General features: G+C 45.2%; 1 protein-coding gene across 1 annotated transcript; it reads right to left on the bottom strand.

The window, feature by feature from the left end:
• Positions 1–1190: 1190 nt before the first annotated feature.
• Positions 1191–12419, bottom strand: C5AR1 (complement C5a receptor 1). Its single transcript, XM_079908100.1, has 2 exons — positions 12383–12419; positions 1191–3311 (listed from the first exon to the last, which is right to left on the bottom strand). Exons 1-2 carry the CDS (start codon positions 12383–12385, stop codon positions 2265–2267), a joined length of 1050 nt encoding a protein of 349 aa, XP_079764226.1. The 5' UTR covers positions 12386–12419; the 3' UTR covers positions 1191–2264.
• Positions 12420–27745: the final 15326 nt, after the last annotated feature.

Raw genomic sequence — 27745 nt, 5'->3', positions numbered from 1 at the left:
TACAATAGCCAAGACATGGAAGCCACCTAAATGTCCATTGACAGATCAATGGATGAAGAAGATGTGGTACATATATACAATAGAATATTACTCAGCCATAAAAAAGAATGAAATGATGCCATTTGCAGCAACATGGATGGACCTAGAGATTATCATGTTAAGTGAAGTAAGTCAGAGAAAGACGAATACCATATGATATCACTTATATGTGGAATCTAAAAAAAATGATACAAATGAACTTATTTACAAAACTGAAATACTCACAGACGTAGAAAGCAAACTTATGGTTACCAGAGGAGATAGCGGGGTGAGGGGATAGATAAATTAGGAGTTTGGGATTAACATATACACACTACTATACATAAAATAGATAAACAACAAGGACCTGCTGTATAGCACAGGAGGGAACTATACTCAATATCTTGTAATAACCTATAATGGAAAAGAATCTGAAAAAAATATATGTATAACCGTATCACTTTGCTGTTCACTTGAAACTAACATAACATTGTAAATTAACTATACTTCAATTAAAAAAAGAATGTAAAAGACCTCATAATAATTTTTCACACTGATTACATGTCAAAATAAAAATATTTTCAATATATTGAGTTAAGCAAAATATATTATTGATTATATTATTATTTTATCAATTTATATTAGATATCTCTATATATAGTAATATATAAATATATTAATAGCACTAATATTACTATAATATATTCATACGTATATACATTAATATAGTATTGATATATGTTATATATTTTGTCATATTACATATTTATATATTATATAATTATAAACAAAATTATTATATAATATATACTACATAGATATTCATGTAACATATAATCACATAGTACATAATAAATTATTATAATATAATTAATATAGCATTCATATCATTGTTGTTAATATAACATATAATTGCATTACATTATTAAATATATTACTATTATTTCAACCTTTTCATTTAAATTTTTAACGTGGCTAGTAAAAAGTTTTAAACTACCTACGTGGCTCACATCATATTTCTGTTGGTCTGTACAATATTTCTAGCCAATGTGGACACACACACAGACACACACAGAAAACACTAAGCAGGAATATTTCCAAGTCAGTTATAAACAACACAATATTTCAACATTTATTATTTTTTATTTTCATTTTTCAACTGGTGTGTACTAGCTTTTTTGAAAGTCCAAAGGTTACATGCTTTGTATGTTATATATGTATGAGTCTATCGATATAACATTCTTGAAAGGACCAAATCACAGAGATGGAGAGAGGATTCGTGGTTGCCAAGGGTTCGGGACAAGGCTGGGGAGGGTAGAAGGCAGTGAGAGTGGCTAGAAAGGGGTGTCACGAGGGATCCTGGCAGTGATGAAAATGACCTGCGCCTCGACCGTATTCACGTCATCTTGGTTGTGATATCGTAATGTCATTTTGCAAGATGTGCCTATTGCAGGAAACAGGTCAGAGGTACCCAGGGTCACTCGGTTTTACTACCTACAACCCAACGGCATGAGAATTTAAATGAGGTCAAAATAAAATGTTTAATTTTTTTTTCAGCGCAAACAGAACAGCAGTTGACAATGTAAGACAGCAAATTCCCCTGGGACTCCATTCCCTCGAGGGGCCCAACCAATGTTTCCCAACCCTAGGTGTCTTCCTCACTGCTTGCTTTTTGCCATAACTATATAACATCTTTTTACTTAGTACTTTTTTTTTAACCCAGTGAAGTAACATACTGACTTACTGTTTTTCTTTAAATCAACTCAATTCTAAACGCTGAGATAGGTCCATGGACTTTTGCTTTGTACTAAACAAGAATAACTTCTGAGATGCCAGCTACATTTTTCTTTTTTTGCCAACTCTCCATAAAATAAATATAGAACTCTGTTTTTCAAGGTTTGAACGTTTCTGTTTGTCTGGGTTCTACGTGTCTAATGTATTCACACTCTCTGCACACGAACGTGTTGTTCTATGGAAGGACTCCAGGTATATTGGTTGCTGTTTGTTTTCCAAAGTCCTTGGATGGAAAGAAAGGTTGGGGGTCCCTAGAAGGACGTGCTAATCTTGGAAATGAGGAGTGATGAGAAGGGTTCGCCTGGAAGAGGAAGGACAAGTCTGGGAACGATGGAAGGAATGGAGGCGAATTCACTCAACCACCACCCACCTCGCCAAGATCCAATAAGCAAAGTGAATGGACCGGAAGTTTGGTGGAGCGCCGGAAAGATGGGGGCCAGAGAGGCCTCCCCTTACACCTCCTGGCTCTTCAGGGCCGGGGTGTCCACCGTGGAGAACGTGTTGGACTTGCTCTCCCTGCCCACGGACTCTTCGGCCAACACACCCCGGATCCTGGAGGGGAGGGACTTGAGGAACCGGGTATGAAAGCCCTGGGCAGCGACCACGTAGATGATGGGGTTAATACAGCAGTTGATGTAAGCTATGGAGACGCACAGGGCATCCAAACTGGACACGAATTTGAAGTTTGTCTTGTGGAAAAAAGACAGCATCATCCCTGTCACCTGGTAGGGCAGCCAAAAGACAAAAAAGCTGGTCACCACTGCCACCACCACCTTGAGAGTCTTGGTGGAACGGGTGGCACTGCGGCTCCAAGCCCGGATCAGAAGGAAGGTGTAACAGACTGTAAGTGTGACCAGCGGCCCCAGGAAGCCCACGACCAGCCGGATGATGGCCACGGCCCTCTCTATACGTAAACCGTCCTTACCATAGTCAAGCACACACGTCAGCTTGTATGGGAAGTGTTCCACATGGACCTTACGATACAAAAAGGAAGGTATGGTCAGCAGCAGAGCCAAGGCCCAGGCCACACCGCAGGCCGCCCAGGCCATGCGGGCCCCTCGATAGTTCTGGCACCAGATGGGATTAAGCACCAACAAGAAGCGGTCGGCGCTGATGGTGGCCAGAAGCAAGATGCTGGCATACATGTTGAGCAGGATAAGACAAGGCAGGATTCCACAGGCAGCATCACCGAAGGGCCACTCGTTGTGCAGGACAATGGATGCAAACAAGACAGGCAGCGCCAGACAGGAGAGGAGGTCAGCCACCGCCAAGTTGAAAAACCAGATGGCATTGATGGTTCGCTTAACCTCGGACCCCGTCACACAGACCACCAGGGCGTTGCCTGGCACTCCCACCAGGAAGACGACTGCAAAGATTACCAGGGCGATCACATCTGGAATACGCAGCCTGCGACTTTGGGAAGAGCCATCCACCATGTCGGAAATATTGGTCCAGTTGCTATAATCGTAGTAATCAGAGGTGCTATTAGTCATGGAGTCCTGGGTGGAATCAGAGAAGCAGGGGTGGTATAAGTCTGCAGACAGGTGGCGGGGGGGCCCATCAGAGCTACTCAAAGCCCATCACTCCACTTCTTTAAGTCTTAGGTTTCTCCCGGGGAAATGGGGATGCTGGGGGCTGAAAGCCAGCTGGGGTGTCATACCACTTATTAAAATAGTGAAAACCCTTCCACGTTAATGGGTCAGGTGCCATCCTGCCACCTCCCCCTGAAGTCCCTGGACTTCCCCAGAGTCTAGCAACCGAATGGTTAAAGCCTAGGCCTGCTACAATACTGTGGTCACTATCGACTCTGGCCAGTACCCATGACACACTGCTTGTTAGACATCTTTAATGTCACCAACACACTGAGATGATATTACTGAGCGGGTAGTTCCCCCACCAACACCACCACCAGCAGTATCACCCCCTTTTGCTGCCTCCCACCCACTGAGGCAGCTCTGTGCTCTGCCTGGGAGCAGCTACCCAGAGTCAGCAGTGTTTCAACAGGGCCTCATATACTCAGGCATCAGGGGTAGACAGGGAGCATCAGTCATCAAGATACATAATATCTTTTTTTAAAGTTAATTCTGCACTTTAATCCTTACAGGAGAATAAGCTAATAATCATACGAACATAAATCCAAAACTGATAGCCCAAGTCCTGAGCTATTCCCTAAATTTAATTTTTCATTTACTTCTTTTTCAAATTTGCATTGGAGTATAGGCAATTTAACAATGTTGTGTTAGTTTCAGGTGTACAGCAAAGTGAAGATATACAATATCTTAATGAAATATTTTAAAGGATCAAGATGAATGCACCCCCTCCACCCCCAGAAAAAAACCACAGTGCAAAAAAATTCTAATTTTAAATGAAGGCAACCTGCTGCAGTTGTTTGTTTGTTTTATGGCCCTGCATTATTATGCGAGAGGAACCTGCAGATCAGCCCACAGTTTTCATTCTCAGCTGGGTGGGGTTTTGCAGGTGGACAATGGCATGCAAACATTCAAGCCACGTGGGGCTTTACGTATAGTCATGGGGTTTTAGGAGGGGTTGTTTTGGGAAGGGGGCTGGTAAAGCTTTATTTAGTTTTTCTACTTGGTTCAAACTATGGAAGGATATTTTCCTAAGTGTAGATAGGGGCACACATGTGTCCTTCTGCCCTGGGTACCAGGGTGGCTCGGCACGACACTAGGATCCAAACCCCGACTGTCCTACTTGAAGCCTACGTGGCCCTCTGCAAGTTCCATTACTGCTTCATGCCTCCATTTCATTCCTGGTTAACTCCTATAGCAGTCCTTCAGTTTTAGCTATCGTTCTTCCAAAACCTCAGTCTCAGAGCAGAGAGAAGATATTTAGGGGCAGCAAGAGGAAGAAGAAGAAATAAGAATAAGAAATAGACATGTACCTTGCTAGAGGCAGGGCAGAAGGGATGAAAGGAATAGAGAAGGATATGAGTTCAAGAACAAAGGGTATCTTAGTGCACAGATTCTGGTCTTTAATTACCACCTGGCATTCAGAGGAACCAGGGCTCCTTGGAGAAAGGCTGTTTCCTGTTCTGGGACAGAAAATATACAAGATGAGCCCAGAACATCTCACACTAGAAAGTAAGAAAAAATGTTAAATAATGAGAGGGACTTATCAAAGAGACAGCCTGAAAAAGCTCCCACGGGTCAAAAGATGGTACAATTTGCGTATATAATAATAACAATAATAATAAACAATAACTGATGCAATAAAATACATTAATAATAAAGATCTATGAGTTCATAATGGTAATAAAAGCAAATAAGCCCATTGGTCATATTTTTATTCTGGAAAGGGAATGAATCAAGCACTTATCCTGCCATTTCTGTACAGAGTCTATTTCAGGGATTAAAAAGAGTCAATGTGGGAGGGCCTTCTTTAGAGAAGAATCTAAAAATAATACTTGCAGAAGGAATGATAGACGAGGAAACATGGATCTGGATGACAATCAACAACACCTAATAAAACCATCAGGTGAAAAACAGACAGGAACTTTATAATAAACAGGTTGAGCTGGCACTGCACACCCTCCATTCAGCCTCAGCGCCTGGAGAAGACAGACAAGTAGACTTTTGCTCTATCTGATGTGATGCAGTAGAAAGGATACGGCACCACCTATGAAGTAATTTTTGCAAAAAAAAAAAAAAAAAAAAAAAGAAGAAGGTCAATCTAATCAAGATTCTAGCTCTAAAACTACCAGTTTACAGGAAAAGCAGAGGAAAGAGGAACACGTTAACTCACACCACAGGGACAAAATCAGCCCCATCGGAACTCAGGAAACGCTACAGGACAAATGGTCTTGTTACTCTCACAAATAAACGGCGTTTTTAAAACGGAAGGGGAGGGACTTCCCCGGCGGTCCAGTGGCTAAGACTCAGTGCTGCCAATGCAGGGAGCACAGGTTCAATCCCTGGTTGGGGAAATAAGATCCTACATGTCGTGCAGTGCGGCCAAAAGATTAAAAGAAGGGGGCAGGGGAAGGAACGGGAAGTGTCATGGGTTAAAAGAGGTTTAAGAAGCATATCAAGCGAAGGCAAAATGGAGACCTTGGTTGGATCCAATGGGAATAATCATATGGGAAAGAAGATACTTTAGAGACAACCTGGGAGATTTAAAGATGGACCGGATAGGGCTTCCCTGGTGGCGCAGTGGTTGAGAGTCTGCCTGTCGAGGCAGGGTACACGGGTTCGTGCCCCGGTCTGGGAGGATCCCACATGCCGCTCCGCGGCTGGGCCCGTGAGCCATGGCCGCTGAGCCTGCGCGTCCGGAGCCTGTGCTCCGCAGCGGGAGAGGCCACAACAGTGAGAGGCCCGCGTACCGCAAAAAAGGTAAATAAATAAAAAATAATAATAAGAGCTGGATTTTTAGGGCACCTAAATTTGCAGGCTGAGGTTGATACGCACTAAACACCCAGCTCGTGGATTAAATAAGATGAAAAATGTTTAAGCACCTGGCAAAATACCTGGTACACTCTAGGGAGCCGAGAAATGGTAATGCTCTTATTATTTATCGATCTTACAATTACTGAAGAGCTCAGATCTTTCTCTGAACAACTGTTTTTTATTTCTAGTTCCTTTATGTTACCCTAAGGTCAACTGGGTCAATAGGGCTGATGGTCCAGGGTACTTGCTGGTAGAGCCATCGCAGTGATTAAATTATTCAGAGGGAAAATGTCAGTGTCAGCTGATGAGTGGATGAACAGGGTGTGCTATACCCATGCCGTGGAATATTATTTAGCCATAAAAAGGGATGAAGCATTGATGCCAGCTACAACGTGGATGAAGCTTGTAAACATTATGCTGAGCAAAAGAAGTCAGACACAAAAGGTCACGTATCATATGCTTCCATTTACATGAGGTGTCCGGAATAAGCAAATCCATAGAGATGGGGAACGTGCTAGTCATTGCCAGGGACTGGGGAAAGGGAATCAGGGAGGGAGTGCTTAATGGGTACGGGGTTTCTTTTGAGGGTGGTTAAAAGGTTCTGGAAATAGATACAGATAGTGATGGGACAACATCTTGAATGTACTAAATGTCACTGAATGGTACACTTTAAAATGGTGAATTAGTGTGTGTGGCTGATTCATTTCGTTGTGCAGTAGAGGCTAACGCAACATTGCAAAGCAACCATACTCCAATAAAAATTAATATAAATAAATACATAAATAAAATGGTGAATTGTACATTACGTGAATTATACTCAATTAAAATTAAAATACCAGTGTCATAAAGACAAGAGATGAATGGGGACGAAAGAGCCAGGACAACCCAATGTCATGTGACATCCTGGACCAGAGTCTGGAGCAGGAAAAACAAATTCACTCTAAAGGGCATTATTTGGACAATTGAGCGAGTTTGAATATGATCTAGTATCGCACCATTTGCATATAGATAATAGTATCTCACCAAACGGTAAATTTCCTGACATTGATCATTGTGCTGTGCTCGTGTAAATGAATGTCCTTGTTCTTGAGAAGGAGACATCGAGACATTGGGGGGGCAAAGGACATGATGCCTGCAACTTACTCTCAACTGGTTCGGGAAAAAAAGACAGTAGATGATAGATAGATAGATAGATAGATAGATAGATGATAGATAGACAAAGCAAACTTGGAGAATCTGGATAAAGAGTATATGGAAGTTCTTTGTATTATTCTTGTAATTTTTCTATAAGTGTGAAAATGTTTCAAAAAAGTTAAAATTGTTGAATTGTTTCCATTGATAACGAGCCCCTGCCCTGAGCCACCCACCTGTACCATCCCCACTCCCAGAACCCTGGCCTCCCATCTTTCTACTTTGGGACCCCCACCCCCAGTTCCCATGCTCGGATCACTAAAGGGTTAATGCCGGGCATGGTAAGAGGCCCCAGACCCTGCTCAGCGGGGGCTCTGCCCCTTAGCAGGATGTGAAATATTTTAAAGGTCCACCTCAGACATGATACATGAAGCTAACTTTTGTCCCTGCTCGTTTCACAAGCTCTCGGCCATGCTTAGCTGCAGAATAAGCCAGACCTCAAAAAGGGGAGCCTCCCCACCCCCTGCTGTCACGCTCACCGTTACCCCTCTCATCAGCTGACAAAATTCCTTTTCTGGAATGAACTCACGAGACCCCTTCCTCTCACTGACTTCACGAGTGCAGAAAAAAGATGCTAACTCTAACCCTTTGTGATTTCTAGGATGCTCCGGATAAAAAAGGCTTGCAAAGGTTTGCCATCGCAGCATAACTACAAAGACTAGAAATAGCTGAGGCATCCAGAAAGAGGGGAATGACTAAATGAATGACGGCAAATCCAGGCAAAGTAGCACTATGCAACCGCCGAAAGAATGAGGAAGTTTACGTAAGGATGTGTGTGGAAAGCTCCAAGATCTAGGGTGAAATAGAAAAGTAAGAACTGAACAGTGTGTGAAGCACACTACCTACAAAAGTGGAAGCTCTCTCTCTCTCTCACTCTCTCAGTTTTTCTCTCTCTCTCTCCCTTCCTTCCCCCCTGCTGCCTCCCCTCTGTCTCTATCATTCTATCTCTCCGTGTGTGTGTGTGTGTGTGTGTGTGTGTGTGTGTGTGTTTGCTTGTGTATGCACAGACTAGTTCCAGAAGCAGACAGGAAATCTGTAACAGTGGTTCCCCCTGGGGAGGGGAAGTAGTGGGTTGGAGGCAAGCATTGGAAGGAAGATTTTACCATACATGCTTTTGTTCTTCTTATATGTCGAGCCATACCAGTGAATGCACCATCCTTTCCCCCCAAAATGGATATTATATAGACTATACAAAAGAATTCATGGTTCTACCATTCTAGGAGTCTAGGAAAGATTCTAATGATATTTCTTCATTGCACAAATATTAACAGGCTAGGGGATTTGTTCCTGGCATACCTGGGCACCTGCCCTTGGAGAGGTTATGGTCTACTGGGAGAGAGAAATGAATCCCCAGGGATGGTAACTGAGTGTGTTCCATAGAGAATCCAGCCTGGTGTGGGACCAGGAGAAGGGTCTTGGTGAAATAAAACCACAGCACCGTTCAACAGAATTTTCCGTACTGATGGAAATATTCCAGATGTGCACCTTCCAAGATGGTAGCCACCAGTCACCTGTGGCTGTTGAGTGCATGAAATGTGGCAGATGTGTCTGGGAACTGAACTTTTACTTTTCTGTCATTTTAATTAAATGACCGGCCACATGTGGCTGGTGACTACCGTCTTGGACAGCACAGGTCTGGGGCTCCTAAGTGATTCCTAAGTGCTGGGCGCTGTTCTCCATGCTTCCCAGGTGTTAGTTTGTCAATTCCCTAAACACAGTATTTATGCCACAACAACCCCAAAGGCAGGGTACTCTTATTGTTCCTAAGTTCACAGGCTCATTTCAAGAGCCCTTGTCTGTTGTGTGGAGAAATGGCTCCTGATCAGAAGCTAAGAAGAGGAGGTTGGGATTGTCTAGCTGCGGTGAGGGATGGTGGTGGCTTGCACTAGGGTGGTGGCAGTGAGGAGTCATGGATGAATAGGAGGAGAACAAGGTGAAGAAGATGCTTACGAGAAAAGAACTCAGAATTGCCAAGCTCTGTTCTAAGTCCTTTTCACATATCAGCTCGCTTATTTATTTAGGCCATGTGGCATGCAGGTTCTTAGTTCCCCAACTAGGAATTGAACCTGCGCACCTTGCAGTGGAAGCGTGGAATCTTAACCACTGGACCGCCAGGGAAGTCCCATGTATCATCTCTTTTAATCCACAGGACGACCCTATGAGCATTGTTGCCATTGCAACACCCATTTTACAGATGAGAAAACTGAGGCTACAGAGCTTAAGAGACCTTTCCTAGTCCTCGCAGTTAGCAAGTGGCAGAGGTAGGAGAGAACTTCTGAGAGTCCAACTCCAGAGCCCTCTCTGAGAGGCTACCAGATCTCAAGTGTATTGGGAGTGAGGGGCATGCATTCAAGGCAAAAGGCCACAAGGTAACAGGGAGGAGTGTCCACACACCAGAAAAATGAACGAACATCAGTGTGGCTGGCAGGTAGCCAAGACGAGGTGGGAGGAGCCACAGATGCCATGTTAAAGGATATGTATTTTATCCTGGGGTAATGGGGAGCCATGGATGGTCTTGGAACTGAGGAGGGACTAGATGAGAGTTTCTCTTTAGAAAGATCCCTCTGGCTGCTGTGAGGAGGTAAGACTAGAGGCAAGAGGACCAGAGAGGAGGCAGGGGCAGGGACCCAGGCCAGCGAAGATGGTGGCTTGGATGGGGGTGATGCCCAGGGGAGGAAGAAAAGTGGAAAGACTTAAGAGGCATGACAGGGGACTTCCCTGGTGGTCCCGTGGTTAAGACTCCGCGCTCCCAATGCAGGGTGCCTGGGTTCGATTCCCGGTCAGGGAACTAGATCCCGCATGCATGACACAAAAAAGACCCAGCACAGCTAAATAAATAAATAATAAATAAATTTTTTTTAAAAAAAAGGAGGCATGACATGACTACAGTCAAGCAGCTGGTGGGTGGTAAACTCTGCCCCAGCCCCTTCCCTCCCTCACTGGGCTTCAGTCTCGCCATCCTCACAGCAGGAAAGTCCTGCCAACTGTCCCCTCCATTACGGTGGAAACAACAGACTCACTTAGGAATGCTGTCAGAGCTCATAAATACGAAGAAGGCACAGTTTTCTTTTTTTTTCCGGAATATCCCTCTCCCTGTTCCTACATGGACACACGTCTTTAAACAATCCACCCACAGAACCACTTGAAACCATTACAGCATCCTCTGAGACATGGGATACAAGGGTGGAGGTGAGCACCTCGACTCAGATTTACCTTCCTGAGTTTGCAATCTTTGTGACTCAGCATCCCTGAGCACAAAGAAACATAAGCACTTGCATTTTAAAAACCACGAGAAAAAGACAAGCCTTCAGACCCTTTGAGGATGCAATGAACTGCCTTTCAGGTTGGCAAAAATTAAAAATTTCCATATAACTATGCAGATGGGGGTCTAGACAAGTAGATACTCTCATGCTCTGTAGATGAGGAATGTAAATTGGTACAAGTTTTGTCAATATCTGTTAAAGTAAAAATTGCCCATGCCTTGGATTCAGCGTTTGCAGTTCTGGAAACCCAGATGTGGGTCCAAAGATATAATTTGGGGTTTGGTTTGGTTTGGTTTGGTTTTGCCACGCGGTTTGTGGGATCTTAGCTCCCTGACCAGGGATCTAACACCGGCCCTTGGCGGTGAAAGCACCGAGTTTTAACCACTGGACCACCAGGGAATTCCCTAATTTTGGTTTTAAAGACAAAGTATTGGACAGCCTAAATCTCCTTTGATAAGAGATGGAAACTCCCACTGGCATATCACACAGCTGATAAAAGGAAAGAGGCAATTTCCCTGAAATACATGGGGATGATACCTTCCTCACAGATGGTTTAAGTCAAAATTCATAAGTGTCAAGTGCCTAGCACGGTGCCTGGCATGCAGTAGGCGCTCAATAAATGCTGGGCAATAATATAATATGTTATTCATGAAAGAAAAAAAAAAAGACATAGGACAATGTGTAAAAGAGACTTCCCTTGGGCTTCCCTCGTGGCACAGTTGTTGAGAATCTGCCGGCTAATGCAGGGGACACGGGTTCGAGCCCTGGTCTGGGAAGATCCCACATGCCGCAGAGCAACTAGGCCCGTGAGCCACAACTACTGAGCCTGCGCGTCTGGAGCCTGTGCTCCGCAACAAGAGAGGCCGAGATAGTGAGAGGCCCGCGCACCGCCGTGAAGAGTGGCCCCCACTTGCCACAACTAGAGAAAGCCCTCGCACGGAAATGAAGACCCAACACAGCCAAAAATAAATAAATTAATTAATTTTAAAAAGCCAAGCATTTGAAGCCCTTTAAAAAAAAAAAAAGAGAGAGACTTTCCTTTATAGAGTGGGTGGGGGAGAAAGGATAGACATGTCACAAGCATTGAGGGCCAACTGTATGCCAGGCACTGCTGTAAGAGCTTTCTGTGTATTATCTCATTTAATTCTCTCCACGACCCTACGATGTAGATTCCGCTCTGCAAGGTTACTATCCCCATCTTCGCGGTAAAGAGAAGGAGGTTCAGAAAGACGGGTCTCGTCCGCTATTACACAGGAAAGGCAGGGTTTGAACCCCATTTCAGTATGACCCTCGTGTCAAACTGCTCCTTACTTCGTTCCCTACGCTGCCCTGGAGCACCTGTAGACTGTTTCCAGAAGGATCCACCACAAACTGGTGCCCACCGTTGCCTCTGGGGGAAGCTACAATGAATCTGAAGCTCTGGGGAGGGAAGGGAGTTTCACGGAATACCCTTTAGGGGTTTGGAGCTATTTAACAGAAAGAAAAAGAAAAAGTCGAAGCTAATCGTGGGCCCTATAATCCCTTGACAATCTAACTTTTAACTGCCTCTCAGACCTGGAGTGGGAGAGTCTGAGATGAGGGAGAGGGGAGAAGGAGGGGGCTGGGGGCTGGAGATCCAGGACCAGGAGGAGGGGGAAGGAAAGGGGGAGAGGTAGCAAGAAGGGGCAAGTGGGGAGAGCAGACGTGCCCCCCACTCCCCCCACCAAGACTCACCATATTCAGGTTTCTCCCAGGTTCTCCGCTGATCAAAGTTTCCCTCCTGCCTGAGGGTTGTGGTTTTTAAAGCCCCAAGTGACTCTGCAGAGAGGCGGAGAGGAAATGACCCATCTTTCCCCTCTGGAGTTCTCATTGGTCTAGGGCTCCTTCCGCGGGGCACACACCCAGAGAGACCTGATCACCTCCTCCCAGCCACAGGAAGGAGGCAGGGGCTCCGAAACCTGAGGAAGTTCCAGGTCCCAGGAGGGAGGAAGCCAGAGGAAAGAGACCCACGCTCCATTTAGGCTCAGCCCCTCTCCAGGCCTTGGTTTGCCCCATTTGAGATGATATCTTCCTTTCCTTCTATGGCCCCAGATAGCAGTGGAAAATCTCAGGGGTCCAACTGGCTTAAACCTGGGAAACAGGGATTGTGAGACCCAGCCTCCCAACCAGGTTCCATTGAGGCCCAGAGAGGCAAAGCAGGTCTGTGGAGGTGGCCCAGCACTTGGGGACTGTTCCGTCTTCCTCCCTAGAGTTTTGAAGTTGGCACACACACACCCAGAGCCACCACCATCCTTTCCAGCCCCATTCTGGGTTCTTGTGGAAACACGCCGGAGTCTGGGGCAGGGAAGGATTCTACCTGATTTAGTTTCTTATTGCTGCTGTAACAAATCGCCATAAAACAACAAAAATGTATCCTTTCACAGTTCTAGAGGCCAGAAATCCGAAATCAAAATGTCGCCAAGGCCACACTTCCTCTATAGGCTCCAGAGCAGAATCTGTTCCTGCCTCTTCCAGCTCTGGTCTCCGCCAGCATTCCTTGGCTTGTGGCCACATCACTCCAATCTCTGCCTCTACGGTCACATCTCCTGCCCTCCTACTGTGTGTCTCAAATCTCCCTCTGCCTCCCTCATTTAAGGACCCTTGTGATTACATTTAAGGACCCCCTAGATAATCCAGGATAATCTCCCATTTCAAGATCCTTAATTTGTCTGCAAAGTCCTTTTTCCTATATAAAGTCACGCCCTGGGTTCCAGGAATTAGGATGCAGACATCACTGGGAACCATTCTTCAGTCTACCACAATGAGCATGATTATTACGACGGGTGCAGAAACAGGTTCATTTTTCCCATGCTTGTCTGCAACTCTCCTGTAGACCACCCACATCATTCCTCCACAAATAGTATTTTTCTCCAGCAAGCTTCAGTTTGTGAAGATCTAGCTTTCTTTTTATTGCAAAGATGATCCATGCACCTTGTAAACATTTGAACAATCCAGAAATGCCCTCCTCACCCCCACCCCCCAAAAAAAGCATTGAAAAATCCTCTGACTGCTAACCTTCTGAAACTCCTATTAGCAGTTTGGAGTGTATTCACCCAGACTTTTACAAATGTGGTGTTTGTGTTTGGGAATGGATATGTGAGTGCACGATGTTCGGCAAGTTTCTGTTCTACTAAATGAAGCCATGTGTTGTGGACGTGACTCGGGGAGGATTTTGAAGGTCTAGTTGTGGCGATTTGGGGCTGGTAGGAATGCGTGGTTGTTATACCAACCCTGACCTCAAGAGGGCGTCTGAGGCACTTCCCTGGTGGCGCAGTGGTTAAGAATCCTGCCTGCCAATGCAGGGCACACAGGTTCCAGCCGTGGTCCGGGAAGATCCCACATGCCTCGGAGTGACTAAGCCTGAGCGCCACAACTACTGAGCCCATGCGCCTAGAGCCTGTGCTTCGCAACAAAGATAAGCCACCGCAACGAGAAGCCCACGAACCACAACAAAGAATAGCCCCTGCTCGCCCCCAAGTAGAGAAAACCGGGACTCAGCAATGAAGACCCAATGCAGCCAAAAATTAATTAATTAAAAAAAAAGAGGGTCCCTGAGCTGTGGGAGACTCAGGAGGCAAGGTCACACCCGCTTGATTTTTTTAAGATTTTTGGACCAAAGTTGTGCATTGCCTTCAAATCTTGAGTTCTTAACATTTTCTATGTCCTGGACCTTTAGCGAAGTTATGAACTGCCTCTCAGAATAATTCTTATAATTTTTTATGTTGATGTAATTTCAAATTTAAAAGGAAGTGGCTGGGATAGTAAAAGCAGAAAGGAAATGTGATACAACACCTTATGTAAGGCACCATCCTCATTCACATTTCATCAATTGTTCCAATAATGTGTTTTTATCACTATTTTTTCAGAGCAATGTTTTTGTAAGTACATTTAAGCCCCTCGTGTTTTTGTAACAGCATCGTAAGTCCACTGTTAGTTTGAAACCTGTTTATTTGATCACTTCCATGTTGGTGGAACTTTAGGTTGTTTCCAATATTTTTGTCCATATCACAATGAGCAGCCTTGCACATACATCCTGGTGCCTGTGTACGAGGACTTATTGCAGATAACTCTCTAGAAATGGACTTGCAGGGCAGAGGGGGTACATATATCGTTCTCAGTATTAGCAACCTTTATGCTGGTGTCTCTTCATCCTCTTCCTCAAGACCCGACCTGGGCGGCTCAATACAGCAGCCACCAGCCACATGCAGCTACTGAGTAACGGAAATGTGGTGAGTCCAACTTGAGATGTGTCCTCCCTGAGTATAACACACACACCAGATTTCCAAGACTTACTGGAAAAAAAAACAAAGATTGTAAAACATCTCAACAATTTTTATATTGTATTACATGTTCAAATAATAAAATTTTGGAGAAATTGTGTTAAGTATAATATATTATTAATTACAGTTGACGCCCGAAGAAAGTGGAGGTTAGGGGCACTGACCCCCATGTGGTCGAAAATCCTAGTACTGCTCTCTCTGTCTCAAAAACAAAAATGAATTGATAAATGACTCACCCAAGGGCAGGAAGTGGAAACAGTTTGGATAGAATCAGGACTCAAACTCTAGTTCTTTTGATTCCACATATTGTGATCTCTAATCGAACACAAACTTTTCCACACACTTAGTTAATTTAAAAATCTGTAAAATGAAAGTACAGGTACTATATCTATTGGGAAAAAACCCGCAAGTAAGTGGATCTGCCCAGTTCAAACACATGTTGTTCAAGGGTCAGCTATATATTATTGTTATTGTTACATAGTAAAGATCATTTTTAGGGCTTCCTTGGTGGCCCAGTGGTTGAGAGTCCGCCTGCCGATTCAGGGGACGTGGGTTCGCGCCCCGGTCCGGGAAGATCCCACATGCCGCGGAGCGGCTGGGCCCGTGAGCCATGGCCGCTGAGCCTGCGCGTCTGGAGCCTGTGCTCCTCAACGGGAGAGGCCACAACAGTGAGAGGCCCGCGTACCGCAAAAAAAAAAAAAAAAAAAAAAAAAAAAAAAAAAAAAAGATCATTTTTAAAATAGATAACTAATGGGAACCTACTGTACAGCACAGGGAACTCTACTCAGTAGTCTGTAATGACCTATATGGGAAAAGAATCTAAAAAATAGTGGATAGATGTATATGTATAACTGATTCACTTTGCTGTACACCTGAAACTAACACAACATTGTAAATCAACTACACTCCAATAATTTTTTTTTTTTTTTTTTTTTTTTTTTTTTGCGTTACGTGGACCTCTCACTGCTGTGGCCTCTCCCGTTGCGGAGCACAGGCTCCGGACGTGCAGGCTCAGCGGCCATGGCTCACGGGCCCAGCCGCTCCACAGCATGTGGGATCTTCCCGGACCGGGGCACGAACCCGTGTCCCCTGCATCGGCAGGCGGACTCTCAACCACTGCGCCACCAGGGAAGCCCCAATAAAAATTTTTTAAATAATTTAAAACATTTTAAAACATCATTATATGTTACAATATAACTACATAATATTAACATCTTACTATGACTATAATATATTAATATATGTTTATATTGTTGATATTAATCTAAAATACAATTATATTATTAAATATGTTATTATTTCATTTGTTTCTTTTCTAACACAGCCACTTGAAAAATTAACATTACCTATGAGGCTTGCATTTATGGCTTACATTATATTCCTATAGGATAGGGACTTCCCTGGTGGCGCAGTGGTTAAGAATCCGCCCGCCAATGAAGGGGAAATGGGTTCGATCCCTAGTCCAGGAAGATCCCACATGCCGCGGATCACCTAAGCCTGTGCGCCACATCTACTGAGCCTGCACTCTAGAGACCGTGAGCCACGACTACTGAGCCCGCGCACTACAACTACTGAAGCCTGCACGCCTAGAGCCCGTGCTCTGCAACAAAGAGAAGCCACTGCAATGAGAAGCCCGCGCACCGCAACGAAGAGTAGCCCCCGCTCGCCACAAGTACAGAAAGCTGAAGCACAGCGACGAAGACCCAACACAGCCAAAAGTAAATAAATAAAATAAATAAATTTAAAATATATATTTCTATAGGAGAGCCCTGCTCTGGAGCCACCATTAGCCCAGCCAAAACCTTTGTGAAGTATAAAGAGGTACCCTTTCCAGACAGCGCTTCATGTCAGGGCACACACACAATCTGACCAGGGGACCCATCTCTGACTATTCCCCTTAAGTTCATTTCTCTCTCACAAACCAGTGTAACTCATGGCTTCCACTGTGGGGTCTAAGGTGGCTGTGCTGGCTCTCACCTCATCCGAGCAGGAAGGGAAAAAAGAGGACGGGGCACAGATGCCCAAACCTTTTAAGGATGAGACACAGAAGTGGTACCCTTGGCCTCCCATTCACAGCCCATTGCCTGAAACATGGTCAGCTGATCACTGCAAGGGAGGCTGAAAAACCTGGTCTTGATCTGGATGTTCCTGTGTCCTGTTAAAACTCTATTCCAGTGGGCAAATGGGAAAATACATCCTAGAGGACAGAAGTCAGATCAGCATCAGGAAGGACTGCTTTAATTTAAGAAACATGGCATCTACTAAAGCTAGATACACACCTAACCTATGACCCAGCAATCCCACTACTAGGTATTTACCTGATAGGGAACCCAACATATGTCCAGCAAAATAATGTACTAGAGTGTTCATAGAAGCTTTATTCATAATAACCAACAACTGGAATCCAATCTAAAAGTATCCAATCAGCTGTAGAATGGATAAATACATTGTACATTCATACAATGGAATACTATATAGCAGCAGAGAAGAATACAAAAACTAATATTTAAAAAAACTAGGAGAAGGGCTTCCCTGGTGGCGCAGTGGTTGGGAGTCCGCCTGCCGATGCAGGGAACACGGGTTCGTGCCCCGGTCCGGGAGGATCCCACATGCCGCGGAGCGGCTAGGTCCGTGAGCCATGGCCGCTGAGCCTGCGCGTCCGGAGCCTGTGCTCCGCAACGGGAGAGGCCACAACAGTGAGAGGCCCGCGTACCGCAAAAAAAAAAAAAAAAAAAAAAAAAAAAAAAAAAAAAAAAAAAAAAACTAGGGGACTTCCCTGGCATTCCAGTAGTTAAGACTTCATGCTCCCAATGCAGGGCGTGCGGATTCGATCCCTGGTCAGGGAACTAAGGTCCTGCATGCCACACAGGGTGGCCAAAAGAAAAGAAAAGAAAAGAAGAAAACTAATACATGCAACAAACAACATGGCTGAATCTCAGAGTGATTCCGCTGCATGAAAGAAGCCAGACACTGATGTGTACATACTGTATAATTCTGTTTACATGAGGTCAACAGCAGACAAAACTAGGCTTTGGTGTCATAATCCAGGATAGAGGTTATTTTCGAGGGGTAGAAATGGTAAGGGGCACTGGGGCAGAGAGGAATCTGGGGGCTAGAAACATTCTTTTTCTCGATCAGGTTGTTGGTCCCACAGAGACATTCAACTGTGAAAATTCCTTAAGCTGCCCCTTTATGGTTTGTGAACTTTTCTGTCTGTGTCCTATATTTCAATGAAAGGTTTTTTCTTTTAATATTTATTATTTTGGCTGCGCCGGGTCTTAGTTGCGGCATGAGAACTCTTAGTTTGCAGCACGCATGCGAGATCTAGTTCCCCGATCAGGGATCGAACCCGGGCCCCCTGCATTGCGAGCATGGAGTCTTACTCACTGGACCACCAGGGAAGTCCCAGGTTGTTTTTTTTTTTTAAAGTAGCCCTGAGAGGCTTCAAATTTATGCAACGGAAAGGGAAAGCAGAAAAGGATTGTGACCAAGTGGCATATAGACTCGTGGTTTTGTGACATCAAGTCCCTAGGATCGTTCAGAGCTGACCCCATGTGGAGGGGCAGGACTGAGTAGGGGGCTGCAGCTACCACACCCCAAGGAGGTAGAGCTGTGGTCAGCCACCAGCCTGCCAGCAGCCACAGGAAGCCCAGAGCCAGTCAGATGTTAGCAATCCATGCCAAGGCTCTCAGCTGTGGGCACAGTGGCTTCTGAGGCAGGATGTTGTGAATTACCAGCAGCAGGTCCACACAGGCTTCTGATCCTGGCTAGACTGGCTCACCGGAACTTTCGGCACTGTGGAATTTGAGACACAGGAGGTGGCAGTAAGCACCACGGGGAGACCGGGAGGAAAACTCTGAAGGATGCGTCAAGGAGAGGGCCTCTCAAAGGCTGGCGGAAAACAACACCACCAGCAATAATAATAATAATAATAGCCAACGCTCATCAAACCATTGCCTGGTACCAGGGGCTGTTCTAAGCATTTCACAATAACCTGAACAGATTAAGATACAAAGTGCTGGGGCTTCCCTGGTGGCGCAGTGGTTATGAATCCACCTGCCAATGCAGGGAACATAGGTTCGAGCCCTGGTCCAGGAAGATCCCACATGCCGCAGAACAACAAAGCCCGTGCGCCACAACTACGGAGCCCACGCACCTAGAGCCCGTGCTCCGCAACAAAAGAAGCCACTGCAATGAAAAGCCTGCGCACCGCAATGAAGAGTAGCGCCCGCTCACCGCAACCAGAGAAAGCCCGCATGCAGCAACAAAGACCCAATGCAGCCAAAAATAAATAAATTAAATAAAGAAATTATTTTTAAAAAGAAATATGAAAAAAAGGAAAAAAAAAGAAATATGTATGTGAAACCATCACTACAATCAATTTAACTAACATTTCCATAATACCCAGAAGTTTCTCTGTGGCTTTTTGTAATCTATCTCTCGCTCCCTCCACCTTCTTTTTCAGGAAACCACTGATCTTCCTGTCACTATACATTACTTTATATTTTCTAGAACTTCATACTGATGGAAACACACAGTATGAAGATTTTCTCTTTTTTGACCCGGCTTCTTTCACTCAGTAAAATGCTCTGGAGTTTCATCATGTCATTGCAGGTACCAGGAGTTTATACCTTTTTCTTTCTAACTTTCCATTGTACAGTGTGGTAGACAGAATAATGGTCCCTGGGTTCTTCATGCCTATGTGACTGACCCCCAATGAAAACCCTGGACATGGAGGCTCAGGTGAGCTACCTGATTGGTAGTACTCCGTGCGTGTCATCACATGACGTACTGGAAAGAAATAAGTACTGTGCTATGACTCCACTGGGAGGGACCCCTGGAAGCTTGTGCCTGGTCTCTCCTGGATTCTGCCCTGTGCACCTTTTACCTTTGCCGATTTTAATCTCTAGCCTTTTACTGTAATATACCATAAACATGACTATGACAGCCTTTCTGAGTTCTGCGAGCCCTTCTAGTAAGTCTCTAAACCTGAGAGTTGTCTTGGGGACCCCCGACACACCTGTCTAGGTGTTTCTCAGTTTACACCTCTCAGAATTCCAGCGACTTCATCTCCGTTTGGTCTTTATCTCAATCTCCATTTCCATTTCCCAAACCCACATATTATCCAACTCCCAGGTCTTTCCTTGTCTCATTTTTCCTGTCTCTCCCTCTTCTCCATTTCCTTACAACATCTGCTGTTTCTGTCTATCAATTTGACAGCCAGAATTACAGCTGCCTCTTCTCTCTTGACGAAAACCACACTTTGATTATTTTTATTACAGTAAAGTGGGAATTTTAGGACATCAGAAAACAGAATAGATAACAAGAAACACTCTCTCCTTGTTCCCTATCCAACTCAGTGCCAAGCACTTCCTAGGGGTTTACCATCATTGCTCCCATCCTCTGCCAGAAAGTGGAAATCATCCACAGTCCTGAGCCCCAGGTTTCCTGGGCAGTGGGGACAGACAACAAAAAGATTTCTCATCCTCTGAACAATGTTCTGAAAGAGCACTGGCTGACAAAGCGTTAAAATGTTCCAAGACCTTTATTGTCACACTAAGAGAAGAAATGAAGAACCCGTGGTGTATCAGTTAACTATGGCTCTTGTTACAGACTGAATGTTTTTGTCCCCTCCAAAATTCGTAGGTTGAAACATAATCCCGAATGTGATGGAATTAAGAGGTAGGGCCTTTGGGGTGATTAGGTGATGAGAGTGGAGCTCTCATGAACAGGATTAGTGCCTTTATAAAAGAGACCCCAGAGAGTTCTCTGACTCTTTCTGCCATGTGAGGACACAGCAAGAAGGCAGTTGTCTACAGACCAGGGAGTGATCTCTCACCAGACACAGAATCTGTTGGCATCTTGAACCTGGACTTCCCAGCCTCCAGAACTATAAGAAATAAATATTTGTTGTTTAAGCCACCCAGTCTATGGTAATTTGTTACAGAAGCCCAAATGGACAAAGACAGCTATGTAACAAATATCTCCCAATATTAATGGTTTAAAACAATAACTTTTCTTGTTGCTCACAGATCCATGGGTCAGCTGAATGGTTCTTTTGGTCTTGGATGACCTAACCCATGCATCTGAAGTCAGCTGTGGGTTGGGTAGGTGGCCCTGTTTCCGGGAGTTGGATGGGTGCCTGTGGTCTTCTTGGTTCAGGCTCTCATCCTCCAGCAGGTTAGCCCAGGCTTATTCCCATGGCAGTGGAAACTTTCCAAGGAAGCAAGCGGAAGACACAAAGACTCTCAAGACCTAGACTCAGAACTAACACAACATCACATCTGCCACATTCTATTGGTCAAGGCTAGCCCTAATTCAAGGGGTGGGGAAACTGATGTTACCCCTTGAAAGGAGGAGCTACAAAGTCAAATGCAAAGGGCGTAAGTGGGGAGATTTGTGGCCACTTTTTACTTGTGACACTAGTGGGCAATGGTGATTCTATTCTGTTATAAAGAGAAAGCAAGCCCAATTTCTAGTCAAAAATGGTGTCTTTCACAGAGGATCTGCAGAATGTGTGACTCGTGGTTCAGAGCAGGAAACAACCCATTTGTGACAGTCATTAGAGACGGTCTCAAATACTGTGGCTCTCCTGGGCACATGGTAGGGTTCCACCTATTGGAGGTTTGGCGGGGCCATGTGACTTTCCCTGCCCAGTGAAACATGAGAAGAAGGAATATGTACCACTTCAGCCTGCAAATTCTAAGAACTAGTCCACGCTTGACCATATTTTTAATTTTCCCTTGGCCAGTCGGATGCTGGCTGGGGCTGCACTCATCTGAAGGCTTGGCTGGCTGGATGTCCCAGGGGGCTTACTCACATGACTGACAGTTGATTCTGGCTGTCAAGTGGGAGCACAGCCAGGATTTTAAACCAGAGTGTCTGCACGTGGGCTCTCCATATGGTTTGGGCTAAGAAGCAAAATAAACAGTGAAATGAAACAGTTCAGAGTCAGATGGCCTGGATTTTCATCTTCCCACCCACTCATCCCCCCAACACACACACTCACTGCTCTGCAAATTACTATTTAACCTCTCTGAGGCACAATATTAATATTCATGCCGTTCATATCACCCTTACTGGATGCTCATACTTTGGTTCTCAGGTTCAGGTTTGAACACAACGTCCAGGCCCTTTCCCCAACCCCCCCTCCCCCCACATGGTGGCCTAGGTTGGGACATGACCACCTGTAGCAGATTGGATTACTCTTCAGAAGTCTTCACTCCATCCACCTCATCTCCTTGGAAGGAATGTATAATACTTCCATCCCTTTATATTGGGCTTGGCCATGTGACTTGTTTGGCCAATAGTATGATGGTACACAGAACACAAACAGAGGCTTGACATGTACCTGTATAGTTAAGTTCACACCTCTGCCATCAACAGGAGAGGTCCTGGGATAGACCGCTGGTCCCAAGCATTGAATGCACCAGCCAAGGCCAGCCAAGATCAGCCCATCCACAAACACCTGAGGCAGCCCAGTCAAGATCAGCGAGGCAGCCCGCCATGCCCAGCCCCAATCAATCATGCCCCAGATGACCTCAGACATATGGGATGGCCCAGCCAAGATCAGTAGAGCTATCCAGCCACAATCAGCTAGGTGACTCTCAGCATGAGCTAAATAAATGTTCATATTGAAACGGAGCAAGACCCTAAGGTCCCTCCCCCTCCGCATGTCCTCCACCTGCCTTTCGTCTGTGGAAAAATGTTAGCCCAAGAATAAGTTTAATCAGAGAAGTGAGAAAACGAAGAAACAGAGGAAATCAGTCCAACAAGACTAAATAATAATAATAGTTTAGTCATTAAGCATAGTCAAGGACCTTTAGTTCCTTCTCAAGGGCTATAGATAATATTCTGAGCCTATCCTGTGAGCTGTCTGATACTGAAAACTCCAGCAAGTGGAAGAAGTTAACTACATGATGACCAGAGTGTAACCATGACATAAGCTGCCACAATTCTGAGAACTGGCCTCAAGGAAATGGGAACAAACCGACCCTGGAACTGAAGATTAACTGTACTTAAACAATCAAGATGATGCTAATCAGACCACTGATGACCAATTTCAAGACGACTGTCAGAGCTGATTGTTTTGTTTCTGCATGGAGCCCCCTCCCTCTGTCTATAAAAGCTCTTGCCTCCTGATTGTCAGGGCGGGGGGGAAAGTCAGCCTTTGAACATGTGTCCACCCTCCCCGCCCCACCACTGGTTCCTGGCAACCAAAGTAAAGAAAACTTTCCTTGCCACCAACCTTGCCTCTTTATTGGCTTTTGAGCTGTGAGCAGCTGGACCACACTTTTGGTTACAATATGTGTACATCACACACAGGTTTTGATTGTTTGTTACCCAACTATAGTGAATTGATACATTACCAGCAGTATATCCACAGACTCATCATCATTACGTAGTTGCAGTGTGACTGTATGACCACCAGATTATTTTTATTTTATTTACGATCCATGGACCACATAGCAAGATGACACTGGCAAAATCATAAGTAATTGTACCCAGACCAGATGTTAAATGCAGATGACATGGAAGGCTAAAGGCGGTTTTACAACCACATAAGTTTCAGGGTAGCGTGGTTGGCGGTTAACAGGCTGGAAAAGCCCACTCTCAGGATTTCCCATGACTTGGCTGGACTTCACCCAGAATTTTCCAGAGGCCAGATGACTTGTGATATTGCAACAGATCAAGTGAAAAAGCAACTCTGAAAATCCAGTTGTCTTCTCTTGAACTGGACATTACTTATTCTCAGAAATGTAAAATAATGCCATTACATTTTTTTATTTTGGAAAATATAGCATTTCTCATTTAAAATGTTATTTATGTTTAAATGCAATGTTTCAAAATGTCCATCAACACATGAATAAACAAAATGGGGTATCTGTGTGCAATGAAATATTACCCAATCTTAAAAAGGAAGGAAATTCTGACACATGCTACAACATGAATAAACTTTGAAAACATGATGCTAAGTGAAATGAGACAGGCACAAAAGAACAAATGCTGTATGATTCCATTTACATGAGGTACATAGAATAGGCAAATTCATAGAGACCTAAAGTAGAATAGAGATTACCTGGTGTGGGGGTGATGAGGAATTATTGTTTAGTGAGTAGAGTTTCAGTTTGGGAAGATAAAAAGAAATGCTGGAAATGAGTGGTCATAATGGTTGCACAACAATGTGAATTTACGTAATGCCTCTGAACTGTATACATTTTTTTAAAATTATTTATTTATTTTTGGTTGCGTTGGGTCTTCGTTGCTGCGTGCGGGCTTTCTCTAGTTGCGGGGAGCGGGGGCTCCTCTTCGTTGTGGTGCGCGGGCTTCTCATTGCAGTGGTTTCTCTTGTTGTGGAGCATGGGCTCTATGCGCGCGGGCTTCAGTAGTTGCAGCATGTGGGCTCAGTAGTTGTGGCTCACAGGCTTAGTTGCTCCAGGGCATGTGGGATCTTCCTGGACCAGGACTCGAACCCATATCCCCTGCATTGGCAGGCGGATTCTTAACCACTGCGCCACGAGGGAAGCCCTCAACTGTATGTTTAAAAATGGTTAAAATGGTAAATTTTATGTTATGTACATTTTACCACAATAAAACCGTTGCAGAAACGCAATGGATTTATCATGGTTATTTTTAAATGACTTACTAAATAATTTTTAACTTCTCCATCTTAATACTTAAATATATATTTTTAAAATATTTATTTAGGCTGTGTCAGGTCTTAGTTGCGACATGCGGGATCTTCACTGAGGCATGCGGGCTTTTAGTTGCAGCACGCATGCAGGCTCTAGTTCCCCGACCAGGGATCGGACCCTGGCCCCCTGCATTGGGAGCGCAGAGTCTTACGCACTGGACCACCAGGGAAGCCCCTTAATGCTTAAATATCGATAAATATAACACACATACAAAAAAACTCTTTGGGTTCTCAAGAATTTTTAAGGGTGTAAAAGAATCCTGAGACCAGTAAGTTTGAGAACTGCTGCTCTATGTGCAGCTGAGGCAAGCCTGAGCTAGCTGTCCCTGGCACTTCTCTGCAAGGATCTACAAACTCCCAGGAATTAGTTTCTTCTGGCCCAGGTGGACAGGCGACCTCTAGTGGAAGTATAAGGTATTGCTTGACAGCGCAAAATTTGAGTCATTTTGTGGAGTTCGCTGAAATTCTAAGACAGAAGCAGAGATGGTCGCGAGAAATGAGGATTTTATTTCAGCATATTAACTTTAAACCGTGAAGCATGTCTCCTCTCCTGCACATTCACACACATACACACAGACATTCACACGGAGATCCACGGTCACATGCACACACACAAAATTACATACAGACATAACTAGATGCTCACAAACACACACAGGCACAGACACGCAGACAAGATCAAACACACACTCACACACACCATCTCTCCACAGATCCCCATATGTACACACACAGAAATACTTTCACACACATACAGACACAGCTTCACACATGGACACACTCACATAGTCATACACAGACACACTTTCACATGCACAGACACACACACACTAAAATAGCATATCGTTAACAAAAGGGATTTAGTAAATGAACTCATTCTCTATTTTTAAAAAAAGATCGTAATGGAAAATGAGTTTCTTCCCAAAGCCATTAAATAAATGTTGAACAAATAATTAAGATGAATCTAGGTTTGGCAGCGTGCCCAATTAGAGGTCCACAATCCCTTAGCTGAAGTCTTTGGGGACAGATGCGTTTCAGAACTCAGAACTGTTCCAATTTTAGAAAGGTAATTCTGAGCGAATGCCATATATTATGTAATGCTCCCAGGGGATTGAAGCAGACCCTGCTCCATCAGACATGTTAATATATTTGCAGCAAAATGTGTGAAAATTCACACCAACGGAGATAGTGTTAAGAACGCATATTAGGTGACTTGCCGCCATGTGAGACTGGGCCAAAATGACCCCCTGAAGAAACTCTTTTTTTGGTTGTCAGAGCTTTTTGGAATTCGGAATTACGGATAAGGGATAGGGGATTCTATCGGCAGGCCTTTCACACGTCATCTACCCATACTCCTGCTCTGATTGTTGTAAATTTTCGACTTCAACTTGGACGTGGGGGAGAACGGCAGGATCCTGGAGGACTGCGACTCTTTAGCGCCCCCTCCTGGTAGCCCCAGTCCTTGCAGTTTGGCTGAGGATTTGTCAAGTCTGCCGGCTTTGGCCAGATCCAGCAGTAGGTCCTGATTGGTCTAACCCTCCTGGCACAGGCATTGGTTCCGGGGTTGTCATGTGACCCAAGCTGATCCAATCAGACTGAAGACAAGCCTTTTGGCTCATCAGTAGGGAACTAGGCCTCCCTCTCTCTTTAGGATGGGAATGAGGGGCTCACAGGTTCCTGGATCTGTGGGCACCAGGTGAAGCCGCCTGGGGATGAGGCCAGAAAGAACTAGAAACAGTTAGATCCCTGTGGTGGCCATGGAATGGCGCTGCTCAGATCTCCCTGTAAGAGATCCTGCTGCTAACAGCACAGCTGTCTGACAGCTCCACCTCATTGGTGCCAAGGCCGCGCCTCCCTTGGGCAGCTCCCAATGAGAACACAGTGGGTACTAGTGCCAGCCCACTGCAGCCCCACCCAGGAGTCCTCTGATGGGCAACCTTTGCTCAAAGACCGCCCCAGAGACACACACACCCCACCCCCACCCCACAGACGTACAGCCAAAGGCTCCTCTGACCCAGTCCTTCTTTCCCTCTCTCCTTTCACAGCTGTCAGACTGATGGATGGTGGTGACTGTCCACTTCAGAATGGTTAAAATAGTAACTTATATGCCATGGGTATTTCATACACACAAATTTGACCACCCACCTCTCCTTGCCTCTCCATCACCACCCTGGTCTAGCCGCTATCGTCCGTCACCTGAATCACGGCTGTAGTCTCCTTACTGGGCTCCCAGCTTGCACCCCCGTTCCCTGCAGTTCATTCCCCACGTGGCAGTCGGAGGGTCCTGTTAACACCTATGTCGGGCTCAGAAGCCTCCCACTTCCCCACCTCAATCAAAGTAAAAGTCCTCACCCTGTCCCATGGGGCCCTGCACAAATTACCCCCATTCTCTCTCCCCCAACCTTCTCCTGCCCTCCCTCTCATTCACTCTGCTCCAGCCACACTGACCTCTTTGCTGTTCCTTGAACAAGCCAAGCACCTTCAGCCTCAGGGCCTTTGCACTTGCTGTTCCTGATTCCTGGAGCACTCTTCTCCCAAGATCTGCATGTCCTGCCCTCACTTCTCTTAGGCTTCTAGCCAGTAACCAGCAACTTCATCACTCCCTATCCCCTATGCCCTGATTATTTTTCTCCTTTGTGCTTATTACTACCTGATAGTAATAACATATACTTAAGTTATTCATCTATATTTCTTGTCTGTCTCTTCACTGATATGTCAGCTCCATTGAGAGCAGAAATTTCTGCCTGTTTTGTTCCCTGCTGTGTCCTCAGTGCTTAAAATAAGGCCTGGCACATAGTAAGTGCTGCATAAATATTTGTTAAATGAAAGATCAAGAGACAGCGACCAAAAGAGAGCCTGCGAAAAACAGGAAGAGAGAAGGGAAGAGAAACACACAAAAGAGGGGGGTGAGGGCTTCCCTGGTGGCGCAGTGGTTGAGAGTCCGCCTGCCGATGCAGGGGACATGGGTTCGTGCCCCGGTCCGGGAAGATCCCACATGCCGCGGAGCGGCTGGGCCCGTGAGCCATGGCCGCTGAGCCTGCGCGTCCGGAGCCTGTGCTCCACAACGGGAGAGGCCACAACAGT

Source organism: Stenella coeruleoalba (assembly GCF_951394435.1).
Source record: "Stenella coeruleoalba genome assembly, chromosome: 20".
Classification (NCBI taxonomy): domain Eukaryota; kingdom Metazoa; phylum Chordata; class Mammalia; order Artiodactyla; family Delphinidae; genus Stenella; species Stenella coeruleoalba.
The sequence above is the reverse complement of the archived record's forward strand: the minus strand, read 5'-3'. Positions and strand labels throughout refer to the sequence as shown.